General features: G+C 35.9%; 1 protein-coding gene across 2 annotated transcripts in view; it reads left to right on the forward strand.

The window, feature by feature from the left end:
- Positions 1-20,674, forward strand: part of pde9aa (phosphodiesterase 9aa) — a 24,494-nt gene continuing 3,820 nt past the window's right edge. Inside the window, exons 1-15 of one of the 2 annotated variants that reach the window (XM_084122579.1) lie at positions 1-202; positions 4,731-4,801; positions 4,901-4,978; positions 5,575-5,618; positions 7,192-7,246; positions 7,410-7,480; positions 11,268-11,352; positions 14,150-14,210; positions 15,523-15,597; positions 15,952-16,038; positions 17,053-17,157; positions 17,581-17,663; positions 19,366-19,522; positions 19,615-19,728; positions 19,812-19,916. In XM_084122579.1, coding sequence (XP_083978705.1) covers positions 140-202; positions 4,731-4,801; positions 4,901-4,978; positions 5,575-5,618; positions 7,192-7,246; positions 7,410-7,480; positions 11,268-11,352; positions 14,150-14,210; positions 15,523-15,597; positions 15,952-16,038; positions 17,053-17,157; positions 17,581-17,663; positions 19,366-19,522; positions 19,615-19,728; positions 19,812-19,916 — 1,254 coding nt within the window. In that variant the 5' untranslated portion in view covers positions 1-139. Of the gene's footprint in view, positions 203-4,730; positions 4,802-4,900; positions 4,979-5,574; positions 5,619-7,191; positions 7,247-7,409; positions 7,481-11,267; positions 11,353-14,149; positions 14,211-15,522; positions 15,598-15,697; positions 15,773-15,951; positions 16,039-17,052; positions 17,158-17,580; positions 17,664-19,365; positions 19,523-19,614; positions 19,729-19,811; positions 19,917-20,674 lie in introns of both variants that reach the window. The other variant, XM_084122580.1, reaches the window with a different exon arrangement.

Here is a 20,674-nt window from a genome sequence, read left to right on the forward strand (position 1 = left end):
GTTGAGAGATCAGTGGCAATGAGCACTGCGTTATTAAATCTCTTCCATTCCACAGAAACAGTCATAACTTTACCTTAGGTCGGTCACGGAGGCACTGCAGGGAAGCCAGGGGCCGCGTCCGGAGCGAGAGTGGAGCGAGATGGGCAGCGCGTCTTCGGCGTATCGGGTGATATACCTGGACGTGGATGGACGGAGTCAGAAGGTAAACGCACTAGAGACGCGCAACTCTCACCACATGCATGACATTGTGTTGGGGAAAAGACTGCACACAGTATAACGAACGGACTGTTTTTCGAAAGTTAAAAGCTATTTTATTATGTCGGTTCATGTTTATGTTTATTATGGCTCTTTTTTTTCTTTTTCTTTTTGCTAACTGAAGGATATTCAAACACAATGATTTCTCTAAAACTGTTTTTTTGTGTGTAAAGGATTTTGAATTTTTCCATTCTCTTTTGGTAAACTATTATACACTAATTCTGTGCTGTTATTTTTGGCCTACTACACACACACACACACACACACACACACACATATATATATATATATATAAATGATCTATAATTTCATAAAAAGTCAGAATAAAACAAAGTTAAAATAACGACTCCACTTAATGTGAACCTTTTAAGGACAAGTGTCTCTTTTTAATCACTTTATCTTTTGTTTTGATAGGTTTATTAGCAGGGATCAATCTTTAATATTGAACCCTGTTACCATGATTTTTTACCAAAAACATCTGATTATTGAAAATTGATATTTGAGAACTAGAGAAAATTAAATAAAAAAATTACATTTACAGAAGAATGTTAAATTCTCTTTTTAATGAACAACTTTTTGTGTCATGACCTTGATGAGAAAAATAAATGAACTGTGAAGCTGTCAATGCTGTTATTTTAAAGTACATCCTTGCACATTTCAGTTAAATTAAATACACATTTATTTGTATAGCGTTTTTCACAAAACACATTGTTTCAAAGCAGCTTTACAGAAAATGCATGTCTACATTATAATTTAGAGTGATCTGTTATCAGTAGTGACTGTGTCCAAGTTATGTATTTCAGATATGTATACAAATCACACAGTTAGTAATGTATTAACTTAAGGCAGAAACAATGAGCTTATTGAAGTAATGAATACATGTTTGTTAAATGATTAGGATATATAGAAAAAATGTAGCCTTGGTGCATGTTAAAATGTTTACATTTTCCCATTACAATGTGCAATTTAGTTCTTAAAGATATTCGCTTAAAGAGTGTTTAAAATCTTAAAGAAATTTACTTGAGAACTCACCTTTTCAAAATGGAAAACCCAGAAGTGCAGACTGATTCGACTATATGGCTCTTGGAGATTATTGATGTTACATTATAGGTTTTCTGTTTTTACTCTCGATTTTGCGCTGCGTCCCAATTCGCCTACTTGTACTATGCCCTAAAAGTATGTACTTGTGTGAAGAAAAGGTAGGCTACATACTTTTGAGTGTGTACCAGGCAAGCTTTGGGACGTACTACATCATCATAATTGCGTCTTTAACGGACAGCTGTCAATCATCTTGTCACAGTTAAAATCCTCCACATTCAGTTCATTTAATCCGTTTCGGAGAGAAATGTAGGAGCACGTTGATCTGCCAGTCGTGAGTCTTTCATGCGGAGAGGAGACTCTCCTCCGCAGTTTGCATAATGATGCATTTAGAAGTTAATGACCAAACGTATCTTTACAAAAGTTCACAATGCTGTTTCAGATGAAATATAATGTGGATAACATTGAATAAATCTCTTTTCGTCAGGTTAGATACTGATCATTAATCACTCAAAGCCCTTTATCTAAACCTGTACTTAACAGTGGGAATCTCACATCTGTCATGTTTGTAGTTTTTTACACTTTTTACTGGAAAAAGTAGACCATCCGGGTATCTTTTGAATACTTATTTCAACATGCTACGATTTGGGTCACACTAATTCTAATTTTGAATACTATTTAGGATGGATATGCGAATTGGGACGCAGCAATAGTCTATATGAATCATTTTTCATAATTTTCCCTGATCTGTACATTTCCTCTTCCACTGTTACTCACACACTCTTTATTAGTTAATCATTTTAATTAGTTTTCACACATTACCCTGTATGTGATGCTTCGTCGCGTTATAAAACTCAGCAAGTATCATGTTTTCTGGAGTCTGTCTCAGTTCTGTCAAGAGGTTTCAAGTGAACAGCTGGTCTGATTTCCTGTAAAAATATTTCTAATTAAATAGATAAGACATGGCTGATATATAATCAGTTCATTTACAGGTATCCAAGTGACAGTCAGTTGTTATCATCTGACTGCTGTATGTTTGATGGTCACACTTTATATTAAGTGTCATAACTACTATGGCGTGTAATTGCACCATAAATTATCCTGTTAAATTAATGGGGAACAAATGACTGTGGTTGCCAGAAATTCACTGTAAAAATACAAAGACAAAGTTTTGGGTATTAAACAATGACATATTGGTGCCTTCATATTTTACAACATTTAAAGATATGTTTCATTAAGTCATGCAATGTTAATGTACCAATCTACCTGAACAACCTGAATTGGCTTTTTACCTAAACCCACTAAACTTGTCCCCGGAGGGCCACTGTCCTGCAGAGTGTAGCTTCAACTTGCCTCAACACTCCTGCCTAGAAGTTTCTAAATGCCTAGTATGACCTTGATTATAGCTATTTAAGGTTTGTTTAATTTGGGTTTGAGGTAAACTCTAGGACAGTGGCCCTCCTGGAGCAGGATTGGACACCCCTGCATTATAATAAAAAAAGAAGTACATAGAAGTTTAAAAAACAATGATGTGACCAAATAATTAATTGCAACAAATTAGTGTGCTTTGCATACATTAGAGTAATATCAGGGTATTGTTCTATTACAAATGCGCATCTGCTCGCCATTGTTCAGCTTTGGCAATGGGACAAAAACGAAATAATCAGCATATAAAAGCCTAGAACACAATGAAAAACAAAAGGACATTTTAATGAGCAGATCTGTGTGTATCCTCTCCACTATCCACTCACACCTTCTGCACACATATTACAGGAGGAGTGGCGAAATGTGCATGACTAGTATGTCTTCGGGCCTTTTTCTAAAATCTCACATAGTCCCTCGAAGCTGCTAGAAACTTCTCTCCACTGCTAAAATTAAGCTAATAAAGCTGATTTATTTTTGCTCTGTGATTGGTGGTACATCATTTTATTGTCTCTATTCTCCAAGGTTGTTAGTTGCGGGTTTTATGTTTCCTCTGTGACGAAGTGCTCCATTAGAAGCTCTTTTTTAATAAGTATTTCTCATATCTCTGAACTCAGAAAATGCATTTGTATTATAGGGAACAATTTCCCCTTTATCTCTCTTTCTCCCACTCTTTTGCTCATTCTCATCTGTCTTTCGAGCTCTAATTCTTATTATAGTTCTCTCTCTTTTTCATTAAGACATTAAGTTTCATTCTGTCTGTCAGCTGCACCCCCTTCATTGTCTTTTTTTGTGTTTGTCACCTGTTTTTGCCGTGTCTGCTGCTTGTGTTGTAAGTAGTTCAGAGGACTCAGGACTCACACTACATGCGAATGATGGATGTCAGCACTTGGCCTTGGCTTTGTGCAGAGTCTCGAATAGTCAGTAAACTATCATCTGTAATGGTCAGCATCATAAATAGAAACCAGGAAGATAATCATAGTCACACTGATTCTGCCATGTATGATTTTAAAGGAAAAGTTGTTGTTTTTTAAAAGCAATCATTGTAGTCTTTTTTAAAAAGGCGTTAAACTATTATTATTATTATCTCTGTAATTACTTTTTCCTAATTTTGAATTAGGAATTAGGATTTTTGAGCTTGCTGCCCACACATAATTTTTAATTTTAAGAAATTGTTCGTTGAACTTCTTCATAAGCGTGTAAAAATTATATTTTCAATTAATTTTGCATTTATGACTACCATTTGTAATATTTTACAACAACAAACTGCTGTCCTTAATACTGTCCTTAATCATTACCATCATGCCATGCATTTTTGAAAATTCGCAGAACACAGTATATTTGGTTTAAATGGAATGATAATGAAAAGTTATCAGAGAGCAGCAGAGAGACTATCTGAAAACAAGAAATGTAATTAATTTTATGATTTTGACATCACGGTCTGATGCTTTATTAGGTATCATTACCGAACTGTTTAGTGTTTGATCATTTTATTTCAGAAATAAATTATTTTTAAATTCCATGTGAATTGTCATGTAACCTGTGTTGGCAAGTCCAAGGCTCCACATTTTTCTGTCGCACACAATGATGTATGATGGTAATGACATTTTTCACTTTTTTGGAGATAAACTTATTTATATAGTGCTTTACACGGAGGAAGTTTCAAAGCAGCTTCACATTAATAAACAGAAAAATAACTGTTGATGATCTAAAATACATCAAATTTAAAGTCAGTTTCAGTGTTGATTCATTTCAGTTCAATAGCAGTGCCGATTTACTTCAAGTTAGTGTCTTTATCCAGCTCAGTTCAGTCAAATTTTGTTCTCATTCGATCAAAACTGCAGTTTCAGTATAGTTAAATCGATAATATTTTCAATATTAATTGTGTTTCAAACCCCATGATCAGATCTTTTCATCTTCAACATAGCATGAAGTTTTATTTTTCAAGTAGTCAAAAGTGGCCCAAAGCAAATAAGTTCGTTTTAGAGATACTGAACAGACTTTGTGTTTCTCAGGTGGTTTTCAGCCGTTTCTGCAGCCCATGTGATATAAAGGAGTTATTCTGCACTGCCACAGGGCTCTCCAGGTACAGTATGATGCATGTGTGTGTGTGTGTGTGTGTGTGTGTGTGTGTGTGCACTTTTGAAGTGCTCCCATATTTAGTGAATGTGTCTGCTTCTGACAGGAACACAACAATTTCCCTTCTGGACTCAACAGGAGCAATGGTCTCCATCGACCCCACAATGCCAAACAACTCAGAGAGGTAACTTAGCAATCCATCCCATTTATAAACTTAAATTCAATGCTTTTTAACTTTAAAAGTGCCTTATACACATGCAGTGGACTTCTGAATCAGATTGACACACAAATGTCTACGCCTAAACAACATTTAGTCAGAATCTCTACAGACCGAGAGATTTACAGATGTTAGAGATTTCATAATATAAAACCAATGATCCAATCTTACACCAATTTGCAGACACACTCAGGGAAAAAATGGACACACATAAAACATAAAGACGCAGTTAAAACATTGAGAGGTGAGACGCCCAGTAAAGAAGCCTACTGTCTGTGCCTTATCTGTTGGTTATATGGAGATCTGCCCTACATGCTAGACAAACAATGGATGGCGGCCAGAAAAAGATAAAGGGGAAGTCACTCTCTGAGAGTCTAAGTGTGTCCATTCACTGGTCACAATCACAACCGACTGCCAAAAGAGTAGACACCTTGGTTAGTAATGCTACAGAAAACAGCATCTCTCTGAGGAGTAACTTGACTGTCATTTAGGCAGAGGGGATGTGTTTTAGCGTGGCGCCAACTGCTTTGTAATTACGTTTGTGTGTGCCGGTGTTTTTGAAGGTCACCGTACAAAGTGGTGCCCATAACTGGTGGACAACTTGCAGGTAAGTGTCAGATGTTCTGCATTTTATGTCCTTTCACATACCCTAAATGTTTATGCATGTATAAATCACATGTTCAACACTGTGCTTTCACTGATGGTGTTTACATTCCGATCGAAATGGGAAAATGGGGTTTGTTTTATTATGAAGACTGAAAGAGCTCTTGAGTGATCACTCATATGTTCTCAAATCTCCATAAATGGAGTGTGTGGAAAGCTGCGTGTGAGCACAAGAGCGACTCCATTTATCATTGTGGGAACACTCCTGCAGCGGGGGTGGACTGCAGTCTTTTCAATCTATCTGTGTTATCATGAGCTGAGAAGTGATTATAACTTTTTATTGATTTTAAAACAAACTCAGATGTACAAGTTCCTTTTTTTGGACAGATTCTCTGATTCATCTGCATTCCAAGGCTATTTCTCAGTAGATTTATTGTCAACTTCATGTAGTTTCTCTGCTTTGTTTTTCAATATCCCATCAGTTATGCACAAATACTGTGGGTAGGTTTGAAATAACATACTACCATGATACTGTTTCTGCAATATATGCATTCTGTGCATAGATTTTCTACGTGCATATTTTGCGACTTTTTTGTGAAAATCTACAGTATCAGAACACACTCTTATATTATTTGGGAAGAAAAAACACATGGAAACATTTGAAAGTGTGTATGTTTATCAACTCTCACTCTATATAATTGTAAGTGTCAAGCCTTGTGTAAGAAGTCACAGTTTCTCTGATACAAGAATGCCAGCGATATCTGATATATATTTGGACTATTTGGAGATTTTACTGTTTGTTGCAGGATGCTTCATTCATTGTACATGTATTGCTTATTTTATTAAAGGAACATGCCGTCTTTTTGGGACTTTAGCTTATTCACCGTATCCCCAGAGTTAGATAAGTCCATACATACCCTTTTCATCTTCATGCGTGCCGTAACTCTGTCTGACGCACCCACGGCTAGCCTAGCTTAGCACAAACACTGGAGGTAAATGGCTCCAGCTAGCATACTGCTCCCAGTAAGTGACAAAATAACGCCAATATTTTCCTATTTACATGTTGTGATTTGTATAGTCACAGCGTGTACAAATAACAAGGTCACATGAGACACAGCCATCTTCTAACTGTATACATACTGGGAACTATATTCTTAGTAGACGAAGCACTGCTACTTCTGTATGTATACAGTTAGAAGATGGCTGTGTCTCATGTGACCTTGTTATTTGTACACGCTGTGACTATACAAATCACAACATGTAAATAGGAAAATATTGGCGTTATTTTGTCACTTATTGGGAGCAGTATGCTAGCTGGAGCCGTTTACCTCCAGTGTTTGTGCTAAGCTAAGCTAGTGGTGGGTGCGTCAGACAGAGTTACGGCACGCACGAAGATGAAAAGGGTATGTATGAACTTATCTAACTCTGGGTATACGGTGAATAAGCTAAAGTCCCAAAAAGTTGGCGTGTTCCTTTAAGGCTGACAGGAGGAAACACAGATATATAAAACTGTGAAATACATCATACATCAGTGTTTGGCCATGATTATGAAAATAAATTGTTTTCTCTTCTCTCAGATAAAGAGGAGCTTTTCCAGAATGTTCTGACCCAAGTGGCCGAGCAGTTCTCCAGGTATTGTCACCATCTCCGTTTCTGTATTTCATGTTGAATTTCTCAGCTAATTCAAAATGAACTTCTTTTGATTGAATTTTGAATCGTTTTAGTATTTCAAGGATGAATGATCTTTGTATTTTTCTCTCCATCTGCACCGGTCTGCCTCGCTGCTCTCCCCAAGGGCATTTAAAATCAACGAACTGAAGACTGAGGTGACTAATCGCCTAGCCATGCTGGAGAAGAGAGTGGAGTGTGAGTTTTAAACTGTTTTCACCCAATATCTTGTCCAGTGTTTTGCTAATGGACAGAAGGCTAGAATGGAAGGGCTGAACTTGACAAACAAGACACGATAAAATCTGCTCACAGTAATTTTGTAGCACTTTCAAAAACAGTAGTGAATTATAGATAACGTTCTGCTGTACCCAGTGCAGATTTGAGGAAGTAGATATGTTTTGTGTTTGATTTATATAAGAGGTCTTCCATACCACAAATAATATATAACTCAAATAGCCAATGATAGCTATTTATTTACACATATTAGGAATGTGTTCAATGACTAATTTCATAAACGTTTAAATGGAAATTTGTGCAACCGACTGGTCTAACCACCCAACCCGCCTTCATTGAAGCAACGTTACCCATTTTAGACATATTTATTTTAAACGTAGACTTTGTAAAAATATAAAGCAAAACATTAAATGTGCAAAATAAAATGTAAACAACTAGTATTTCGAAGTTGACTAGCAGCAACAGTATCGTTTAATCAACTAGTCAAATAGTCTCGCACATCCCTAATACATATATCACGCCGTTTGACATTGTCAAAAACCCTTACAGTAAAAAAAATAGTGTGGTACATTTTTTTTTTTTTTTACATTTAACACATTGTTTTAATGTTGTCAATGTTTTTTGTTTGTTTGTTTGTTTGTTTTTGCTGTTAGCAAATTGTCATGGAAATAATGTCATCATTCAAAATAGGCTTAAATTTAGCAAAATATAATTTATTATATGTTATATGACATGTTTTTTTACATGTTTCATGTGACCCACCTCTTGGACTTCCTGTTGATGTGTTTTGTACATCTAGCTCATCTGAAGTGTTCATTACACTACACTACACTTACTTTGTTGCATCATTTGGCAAACTGTTTTCATCCAAAGTGAGTGACCTGGGGTTAAGTGTCTTGATGAAGGCTAATAATTGTGATAGCGCTGTATGGCTGTTATGGGATCTCTCCAGCTCATAGTTTATTTAGCCATTTCTCTTAGTTTCCAGCCCACTCATCTGCTTAGTTCTATTCAGCCACTCTGATAAGATGCTGTGGATAATATGTATTACTTTACATTATGTGTTGTAGATTTAATTTTATATTTTTGTTCACTCGCATATCATTCACATGTATAAGGCATGTATTTGTAAAGGAAAGTTATTCATTAGCCTTTCACACTGTATATTTTAGAAGGCTCGGTTCCCAGCTGAAGTGTCACATGCATCAGACTATCAACAGAGCCTGTAAATTAACATACAGGTCACAGTTTGATATTCAGATTACTGTTCCTTTGCTCCTTCTGTTTCTATAAGCACACTAAGGTGCAAGGGTGCTTATTCTTATGAACATATTTTTTTTTTAATTGCTTGATTTGTTTTTATGATGACATCCATATTAATATACCATTCAAAAGTTTGGGGTCGGTAAGATTTTTAAAATGTTTTTGAATTAAGTCTTTTCTGCTCACCAAGGCTACATTGATTTGATCAAAAATACAGTAAAAACAGCAATATTTTGTAATATTATTACAATTTGAAATAACTGTATTCTATTTGAATATATTTTAAAATGTATTTTAAAATAGCTGAATTTTCATCAACGTTACTCTAGTCTTCAGTGTGATCCTTCAGAAATCATTCTAATATGATGATTTGATTTGATTTATTTGGATTAGAAATCTTTTGTAACATTATAAATGTCTTCACTGTCATTTTTGATCAATTTAATGCATACTTTTTAATGTTATTATTTCCTAAGTACAACCGGCAGTAATGCCCAGTAGCACATAAGAAAACATACTGCCTGTTATGAGTTCACATTTGTTTAAACATTTGCATGTCTCCATGCAATTCTGTACAGGAAGTAAAGACATGGAGCTATTGTCCCCTAATTTTCCTTTCTTTTCTATCAGATTTTTAAAAGTGAAGGAGCTAGTGTGCTACTAGCATCCCTAAACTAAATTGCAAAAATGCTGATTGTTTTAAAACACTACCATTGGTAAGTAAAATGGCTTCAAACTCACACCATTGGTTAAGCCAATGTTGCTGTGTTGGGCTGAATGGAATGATAAATCAAATGGCGCTGTTTCAATCTGTAAGTTATGCTGGGATAGAAGATGTTACGTCAACACTGAAAAATGTTACATTTACATTTGACAGATGCTTTTATCCAAAGTGACTTGCATTGCATTCAAAGTAAACGTTATATCAGTTCTTGCTTTCCTTGAGAATTGAACCAATGATATTGGTGTTGCTAGAACACAACTTTTATGAATTTTGAAGCATAAATGTAATCGGCAGAAGTCAAAAGCTAAATATAGGCTTTAAACGACCACACCGTGGTCGCATGACTTCAGCGTCACCATTACTAAGCTTCCGACTCTTTCAGTCTTTGTTTAAAAACATTTTCCCTGAATGTTCGAGTTATAATAGTTTGCAAGACCGCGATTATAAACACAACAAACTAAAAGCGAAGATGAGTTTATCTTTTTGGCTGATGACGTTTAATGTCCTCAACAACCTTGTAGTGCCATTTAACCACTTGTTAGTAACCGAATTTTCAAGGTAAGTAAAAGCTTTAAAAAATCCCAAGAGGGGATCATTGATGTAGAATAAAACGTGAAAATATCTTGAGCTTGTGTTCACCACAGACCTTATTTCAGGCATTTAACCAAAAACTCATTCAAAAAACCCATTGACTTCAAGACAATGGAACTGGAAGTGTAAAAATGCTTACTTGTTTCTGGGTTTGGCCTATAAAAATACGTCATATTTGTGGAATCAGTTGTACAATGATTCAGAACTAAAGGGTTAGGGTCAGTTTAATGGCAATCTTTGACTGTGGCAGTCTTTGCGCACTAGTTGTTTTAGTTAGTTAGTTTTTAGTTGTATTTTATTGACCAGCCTTGGCTGAAAATTGGTCTTTGGCCTAGCCATATAATCACAAAACATTTAACAATACACGACATCCACTTCAACATAATAAGCTAAAATATTCACATTCCCTACCCCTTATTCAGAAGACCTATTGCTTCAGGAAGCAATAATGCTCGATGTAACATCACCAGAGACTAGGATTCATTCCATTGCAGCACAGATGTGTGTCCATATAAATCCAAATACAGCCATGATGTAATGAGTCACCAAGGCGATGGACCCTGACCTCTTCATAAGTTTGAACTCTTCACCAGCCTCATGTAATTTAAGGTGATTTATTACTGCGCGCTGTCTATAAACAGAATAGTTGCAGGAAGTCCAGATATTATATAATGTGTAGGCCTATAATTACACAATAAATTATACGATGTGAGTCCAGAGGTCTTGTATCTAATCAAACTATATAGTACTGCTGCAAATTAATCTGTTAATTTGGTAGAAGCAACCAAATTAGACAGATGCCAACGTGGAAATGTTGTGTGACATATGCTCATTCTCAAACCAAGGTTGTGAGGAGTAAATTAAAGCAGCTGTCAAATAGGTGGTCTGTCCAAAGATGGTCTAGCTGTCAAAGGTGATTTGCTCGTACTTTAGACCAGCAGCATTATTTCGGACAATGGAGGGAAGCATAAAGCCAGACATTAACTGGTGTCAGATGTCCTTTTTATGGCTCAACAGTCTGTGTTTGTGTAGGAAAACCATGAGCATGTTCTCTAGCTCATTTCCATATTTTCTGTCTGTTTGGCTCACTTCAAATATGTAAATCTATCATTCATCTGTCATAATCCTATGCATAATGTATTCTGTTTCCGTCATTTTCCTCTGTCTCTTCAGTGGAGGGGATGAAGGTGGTGGAGATCGAGAAATGTCGCAGTGACATCAAGAAGCTGCGGGAGGAGATGGCCTCCAGGAACAACAGGTCAGTGACTTTACTGCTTGTACTGGAGATATTGGAACATCGTTACCACAACAGTAGAACGATAAAAATGTAGGTTGAGACTGGACTTTATACTTCAGGAATTTATTTGATTATGACGTTACATGAAATCAGGTGGTTGGAAGGGTGGAGGTGAAAAGTAGGAGTTACTTGATGTCAGCCAAACATGAAATAATTTCCCCCATGAATGGTGCACAATAAGACCAGGAACATGCATTAAAGGAGTCCTATTACGCTTTTCCACTTTTTCAACTTTAGTAAGTGTGTAATGTTGCTGTTTGAGCATTAAAAAGATCTGCAAGTTTACAAAGCTCAAAGTCCACTCCTAAGGGAGATATTTTATTTAACAGAATCCGCTTTCCAAGAACTACAACGAACTGTTTTACGGATCTTATGAAGTCATAATATTCCTCATTTAAATAATCCATGTCCGGAATTTGCAAAAAAGGTGCTGGTTGAGCTGCATTAGAGAAGACAGTGTTGTCACTATGTCAATAGAGACACTGTTTTTTCTACAACGTTTTCAAAACTCATTTGTTTGACCTTCCTAAGGCTGACGAACTTTTATTTTAAACACTGTTGCTGAACATTATAATTTCAACATTTATCTGCGCGCTGCACATTTTATGGAGAACAGCTTGTTTTCTGTTGCTGTTGTGATCTCTTGCTTTTGTAAGACGGTTCACCGCTCCTTAGGAAAATTAACCATGGTTTTGTGATCGATTACTGTTTGTATTACCTATAGTTTTCCGACAAATATCACAATTAAATGGTAGAGAACATCTTATCTATAATGTATAAGAAAATTACAAAAAACAGACCACTCTGAAACATCCTGTGAAATCCGTGCTCATTAACATTGTCAGGGTCTGAACTGGTTTAAAATAACCTTAATATTTACACACTAGACAAGAATTCAGTTATGGAGGGGCGTGACATTTCCAGAACACACACTAAGCGCTGCCAATCACAACACACTGGGCCAGCAAACCAATCACAGCGCATTTCGGATTTCGGGAGGAGGGGCTTCATCGAAATCAGCATTGTTTTTGAACAATCAAACATATTCTAGTACACCCCAAAAACAAAATCAAGACTTTGTAAAAGGGCATAATAGGACCTCTTTAAGAAAGTTTTGATTTTATGTTGAAGTGGACCAAATTCATTGGCCTAGCACTAAAAAAGAAGGTATCTAAATTGAATTGAATGTGAACTTGTAGTGTATTTAAAAAAAAAAAAAAAAAAACTGTACTAGAAGATAATATAATATGAATTACATAACAGGCTCTTTAAGTGTACTCAAAGAGAGTACACTCTCACGATTGTTTCTTAACACACTTAACAAGTGCACTTTGTAATAATGTCAAGTTTTACTTTAAAGTATATTTTAAACCATTTTTTAATTATCTTGTGTTGTGCTCTAAAGATTAAAGTACAGTATAATGTTGACTAACATACTAAAGCACATGTAAAGCACTTGATTATAATTTTAACTGTAATATGTTATTTAGTATTGCATTAAAGTGCATCAAACATACTTTAAATGTACTAAATTGCAACTTCATCATTACAAATGTGTAATTACATTTAAATACATGACACAAATTTCCACAGAAATTACTTAAGTGGGTCAAAGTTTAGCTAAATAGATTTAATATAAATTTAAACCATAATACATTTTAGTTTAATTGCAATTAAAGGGTCAGTTCTGTCAGTAATTACTCACCCTCATGTTGTTCCAACCCCGTAAGACTTTTGTTCATCTTTGGAACACAAATTAAGGTATTTTTTATGAAATCTGAGAGCTGGCTCACTCCTTCATAGGCTTCTTTGTAATTGAAACTTGCCGGCCCAGAAAGTTAGTAAAGACAATGTTTAAAATAGTCCAAGTGACTACAGTGGTTCAACCTTAAGTTCACGTGAGTGAGCACTTCTGGGTTGTATGTCAGAACGTAGGCTTACTGTGTGATGCCAATAGTGAGCCTACGTTCTGATATACAACCCAGAAGCAATTCACTGTTACACTACGTGAACTCACTCAGAAGCCCAAACAGAAGAAAATGAATAGTTGAATAAAGTCGTTATTTATTTATTTATTTTACAAAACGTATTCTCATCGCTTGATAAACTTATGGTTGAGCCACTGTAGTCACTTGGACTATTTTAAACATTGTCTTTACTAACTTTCTGGGCCGGCAAGTTTCAATTACAGAGAAACCTATGGAGGAGTGAGCCAGCTCTCAGATTTCATCAAAAATACCTTAATTTGTGTTCCGAAGATGAACGAAAGCCTTACGGGGGTTGGAACAACATGAGAGTGAGTAATTACTGACAGAATTTTTGGGTGAATTATCCCTTTAATATGCAATTAAGTGACTTAAAATGTACAATTATATTATTTGAATATTAAATGTCCTTTTTAAAAGTATCCTAAAGTGTATATCTATTGCAGGTGTGTATATCTATAGCAGGCTATTCATAGCACTGTCCGTAATGCTAACTTTAATGAGAGGAGAATTAAGAAGCAGCCCAGTTGTCTTAGTCAGCTCTTGTTACTAACAGATGAGGTCAGGTCTATTCCCTTTTGAGTCTTAATGAGCTGACATGGCTCTCACGTGCTCTCTTATTAGTGAAGGATCAGATTCTAGATGAATCAAGATACCTGTATGTTCTCAAGATACTCTCTTTGAGAGATGTTGACATGGTTGTTAAAAGTGAAAAAACACAGCATCTTCGGGTCTAAAGCAACTGAGCCCCGTCTACCTTTTTAACTTTACAGCAGTTTCCTAGATGACAACAAGAAGTTAACTACTCGCAGAGATGTGCCTTCATACCCAAAGGTATGTAAATGGCAGATGTGAGCAAGTGTTTGTAACGTTTTCCTTCATTATTTTGTATACTTATTGTGCTTAAATGATTTGATATAAGTCAGCATACACAGCACCATTTAAGGTAAGAAAGGTTTAAAGGGATAGTTGGCAAAAAAATAAAAAAATAAAATATATATATAAAAATATTAAAAGAAAATATATTCTACTGTTCAAAAGTTTGGGGTCGGTGATGCTTGTCTTTACTGTCAATTAATTTAATGCACCCTTGCTGAATAAAAGTATTACTTTCTTTCAGAAAGCAAATACATTTTACTGAACCCAAACTTTTGAATGGTAGTGAATATTCTTTTGAAAATATTAAAATAAATATGTTTTAAAATTGTACAACAATTTCCACATCTTTTTTCATAGTGACTATGTCTGGTAGGCGTGATAAACAAAAAAAACTAAAAACTAAAAAGAACTGTAAAAGTAGTCATGATTGAAATCTCAACCAATCTTATCAGCATTTACATTCATTTTTTGAATGTCATTATATTTAAATATTACGGATCCCTACACATGACATGCAGGCAAAAATATAAATACCGTGGCCACAAATGAAAAATCCGTTCTCTCGTTTTACTAAATCATGCGCAAGATATAATAATTTGTGCTCTTGATTTCGTAAATTGGGGCCATGTTGTACCAATTTGTTCCCTTGTTTTAGTTAAATCAAAACGAGGGAACAAATTATTGGTACAACATGGCCCCAATTTACGAAATCAAGAGCACAAATTATTATATCTTGCGCATGATTTAGTAAAACGAGAGAACGGATTTTTCAACAAATTATTGTAACGTTGCAATGATTTAGTAAGCTTAGGGAATTCATTATAATTTTGTGCGCATGATTTAGTAAAACGAGGGAACTAATTATTTGGCATGACTTAGTAAAACAGGAACAAATTATTATATTGTTTGCACGATTTAGTAAAACGAAGGAACAAATTATTATATCACAAGCACAACTTAGTAAAACGAGGGAACAAATTATTATATCGTGCGCCGATTTAGTAAAACGAGTGAACGAATTAGTACAACGTGCTGACATATTAGTAAATCATGGGACCGAATTGTTAATTCGTGGCCACGATATACTTTTTTTTAAATGTATGCACATGTGCAGGACTCTGTAGGATATGGTTAAGAGCTGTGTGGAGATTTCATAAAAAAAATAAAGAGCGTACAGGTTTGAAATGGTATGATGTAAATGTAATGTGCAATGGCCACAGCCAGGCGTTGGTTATCGAGGGTTAACTGGGAGCTCTGTCGCCTGCAGTACATGCTCTCCCAGCAAACCATAGATGCCCTCAGAAAACCCACCTTCGACGTCTGGCTGTGGGAGTCCAACGAGGTAAGAGCCTAACATGCCACTGTTTTGTCTTTCTCCTCTTTTCTCTCCCCTTGTTTCTTCTCTTCTGCGTCTGTTGCTTGTGTTTGTGGGGCTTGTGTAGTACCACCTCTCACAGGGGACAGTAGAAGCTTTGAGGCAGCCAGTCTTCGATGTGTGGCAATGGGAACCAAACGAGGTGAGGATCGGCCAAAAGAAAGATGCAGAAAATAACAATTCTACAGATGTTGATGTACCATTGACAATGCACATGATGCATGAATGACACAATGGGCAAAATGACTGGCATGTCAAACCTGTGACAGCCACATTTTTTGTACTGCTGAAAATGCTATCATCGGTGTGTTGTGCTTTAAGATGCTGAGTTGTCTGGAGCATATGTACCATGACCTCGGGCTGGTAAAGGACTTTAATATTAACCCCATCACGCTGAAAAGATGGCTGGTAAGAAAACTATACTTTGAAATATTATTATTATTATTAATTTATTAATTATTTATTTTATTTGGAAATCCATTTTATTTGACTTTTTCCAAAGAAAATGATTTTTCACCCAAGTCAAAAAAAAAAAAAAAAAAAAAAAATATATATATATATATATATATATATATATATATATATATATATATAAAAGAAAATTTGGCGATTTTGTTTTTTTTGCCGATCAGCCTTGTCAGGCGCTGTGTAGGCTATAGTAAGCGCACAATCACAAAGGATAACAAAATTAGTTTTTAATAGTACATTCCACTAGGAACATGTAGGACAATCACAGGGAAGAAGCTCAGGAAATAACCTCTTAACATAAACAATACCGGACAATGAAACAAAGGAAACTGAGAGCTTAAATAAAAGGGAGAGTAATCAACTGAACAGAAACAGGTGCGTAGAAACAGAACCAAAACACAATGAAACTAAACCAAAACAGTTACATGTTACATGTTACAGGCCTCCTGCCATAAAATATATTTGTGCAATACAATTAAGTCAGTTTAAGTCAAATGTATTTATATAGTATTTATATAGAATACAATGCGTATTGACAATACGCATTGTTTCAAAGCAGCTTTACATAAAAAAATGTTTAAGTTTATCTTCTTTGGATAATGTGTAATAAAATAAAATCTATCGCATATTTTTATTTAGATAACTATTTTATTTGACTTTTTCTGAAGAACATGTGAGTTGTGGGCAGTTGCTTGATGGTCTCAAGGGTGTTTTGGGTGGTTGCCAGATGGTTGCTTACTGGCCAAGTCAAAAAGAAAAACTAACTTATGGTGATTTTATTATAATTAAATGTTAAAATTATATGTACAATACAATTCCAAGTCAGATTTATTTATATTGCGCTTTCAACAATACACATTGTTTCAAAGCAGCTTTGTAGGAAATTAAATTTTTGGACAATGTGTAATAAAGAAAATAATAAAATAAAATAAAGTCCTCTCTTTCCATTTTCAGCTTTGCATCCATGACAATTACAGGAACAATCCTTTTCATAATTTCCGCCACTGCTTCTGTGTCGCTCAGATGATGTACAGCATGATCTACCTCTGCAACCTACAGGTATAGATTACATTATGTCTTATAATCTATATTTTTGTAGTAATTGTTTAATTATGTGTCGAAGACATCTTTTATGCTCCGCAGCCACCTGTTTCTTTTGCTCAGGAAAGTTCGAGCAGCAGAGGTAGATCAAAGAGAAGTGGGAGGTGAATGAAAGAGACTGAAAGATAGCAAAGTGATAAATGAGTGATGTGTGGGGGTGCAAAAGCAATTCTGCTGCTATGAAGACACTTTCACTCTTCTCTCTGTGCTTGCTGTTGCCATGGATGTGTATTAAGAGGCCATTGGATTAATTATCCGAGCAATTACAGGCTGAGCTATTCGTGAGCAAATTACTTGCTTTAGTTTAGCAGTGTAGGAGAGCTGGGATACATGTGCAGACCCTCACGATCACTGCCAGTCTTGTTGTTCTGTGTTTTTCAGGAAAAGTTCACACAAGTAGATATTCTTATTTTAATGACAGCAGCTGTGTGTCACGACCTGGATCATCCTGGGTACAACAACACGTAAGAGCCTCAATCATTTATAAACATTGTTGTTTATTACCCGTCATAAAACATGTTTACCAGCCATGAAAATTAATACTTTTCTTCAGCAAGGATGCATTAAATTGATCAAAAGTGACAGTAAAGACATTTATTATGTTACAAAAGAGTTATTTTTCAAATAAATGCTGTTCTATGCATTCACATGCTTCACAAACCATATCGGTTTCCACATATTCCAAATATTAAGCAGCACAGCTGTTTTTAACATGGATAATAATCTGAAATTTTTCTTGAGCAGCATGCCAGCATATTTGGGGGAAAAAATCGAATGGTAGTGTATAGATTGGTAATATTCCACTACATTATATAGTTGATGTTTTGCCAGTTAAAAATATTTCACAATATTACTGTTTTACCATATTTTTGATCAAATAAATGCAGCCTTGCCTTGATGAGCATTAGAGACTTCTTTTAAAAACATAAAAAAAATCGTACCAGCTCCAAACTTTTGAACGGTTTTGAATATATTTATGTACCTAAAACACATTATTTTGCACTTTTTCAGACAACAAAAGGAGAATAAAAAAAATGTGCTCGCTCTTGTCCATATAATGGCAGTGAATAGCGATCAGCATCAAGCTTTTTAAAAAGATGCAAGATGTCGAATGGTCCTATGCGACACGTGTCATATATTTTAAGTGTTCTGGGGGCATACTGTGCTCGACGTGCATGTTCATGAAACTGTATTATTAATTAAATTATTAATTAAACTACTATTACTATTAATAAGAAAATGCAACATACTGTAAAATGGGTTAAGAAAGCTCACACAAGTAACATGCTCCTCATTAGTTAAGTCAAAATTATCCACTTTCTGTTTGAAAGAATCCAGAATCTCTTCGGAAATATAGTACGCCAAAAGAGTAGTATGTCTGAATACATAGTAGGCGAAAAACAGTAGGCGAAAAGTCCTCAGATGACCTACTACTTCCGCCGAGATTCTGAAGTGTGCATTCGATGGACACTTTACTATCCCCTGAGGCCACAGGAGGGCATTTATAAATGGCAGTGAAGCGACGCAACTGATGTTGTAGGTCATGTGACAGTAGTGTGACGGTCATGTGACAAATATAGTACCTACTCAGACAGTACATGATTTCGGACTGAGTGATGGAATATGCAACATGTTTATTTTAGGGTGAACTGTCCCTTTAAAGGAACACGCCGACTTTTTGGGACTTTAGCTTATTCACCGTATCCCCCAGAGTTAGATAAGTCCATACATACCCTTTTCATCTCTGTGCGTGCCGTAACTCTGTCTGACGCACCCACGGCTAGCCTAGCTTAGCACAAACACTGGAGGTAAACGGCTCCAGCTAGCATACTGCTCCCAGTAAGTGACAAAATAACGCCAATATTTTCCTATTTACATGTTGTGATTTGTATAGTCACAGCGTGTACAAATAACAAGGTCACATGAGACACAGCCATCTTCTAACCGTATACATACTGGGAACTATATTCTCAGAAGGCGAAGCACTGCTACTTAGCTAAAGTCCCAAAAAGTCGGCGTGTTCCTTTAAGATTTAAGTCATTGTGTTCCACATTTTCCACATATGTGCTGCCACTTGGACACCAAATGCAAGCATAATTTGTGTTAGCATTTGGCACCTGTCGAGTGTTTTTGGACTCTGTACACACAATCCTCTCTCTTTTCCAGGTATCAGATTAATGCGCGCACAGAGCTGGCCGTGAGGTACAATGACATCTCTCCTCTGGAGAACCATCACTGCGCTGTGGCCTTCCAAATATTCTCTCAGCCAGACTGCAACATCTTTGCCAACTTTGATCCTGAAGCCTTCAAACAGATTCGTCAGGTGTGCCTCAGGGCTTTCAGCACACACACACGTAAATACATTAGTCTTTGAGCAATGTATAATGACTCTGTGTGTTATTTCGCCTCTGACAGGGAACCATCACCCTGATACTGGCCACGGACATGGCCCGACATGGAGAGATTCTGGACTCTTTCAAACAGAAAGTGGATCACTTTGACTACACTAATGAGGAGCATGTTACTTGTGTGAGCTTCCTTCACCCATTTTACAGTATCAATATTCACCTACTAAAAGTGCTGTGATGAGATTATTAATCTCTCTGTGACAGCTAAAGATGGTGCTGATCAAGTGCTGTGATATCTCTAATGAGGTCCGGCCAATGGAAGTCGCTGAGCCATGGGTGGACTGTTTGCTGGAGGAGTACTTCATGCAGGTAGATAAGCTAGCATTACAATACAGCTACAATAAATCAATAATAATAAAACATTTACTTTAAATCAGTATGTTGTGTGACCCACTTTATATTAAGTGTCTTTAACTACTATGTACTAACATGTAAATTAATCCTTCAATACAAAGCACTTATTGTGTACATACTGTACATACATGTTTTTACATTGTACTTATATTTAAAAACACCTGTATGTAATTACAGCTGTAATTCATTTCTGTAATCTATAATTACACTGTTAACCCGCCCTTAAACCATACCACCAAACCGGTCCCTAACTTTACCCATAACCCAACTGAATAGCAGCAAAAGTGTTTTGCAATACAACATTAACACAATAAATACATTATCAATCCATTTTTTACATAATAGTAGTAAAAGTCACCTAGTATAAAGTGTGACCTAAAAATCTTTATTTTCTTATTACTTGATTTTTTTGTTGTTGCAAGAAATACATACTTTTATTCAGCAAGGATGTACTCAATTGTTTGAAAGACAACAAGTGTGTCCGATTTCGCAATTTGTTTCTGAATATAAAACTGTCGATAAGATGTAAAGTATTTGCTCTGGCTCGTTTTAAATGATTTTGTTCTGTTGTTGTGCTTGTTGTCGTCTGTTGACGTTGTACAAGCAGGATTTGGCGGTTGGTCGGTGTGGTATTAGTCACGCCCCTTCCTCACTGTGATTGGACGCCTGGTTAAAAAGGGACAGTGATGAGGGTTGTGTTTTATGGTGCGTTC

This window comes from Abramis brama (assembly GCF_963993115.1).
Source record: "Abramis brama genome assembly, chromosome: 8".
NCBI classification, from domain to species: Eukaryota; Metazoa; Chordata; class Actinopteri; order Cypriniformes; family Leuciscidae; genus Abramis; species Abramis brama.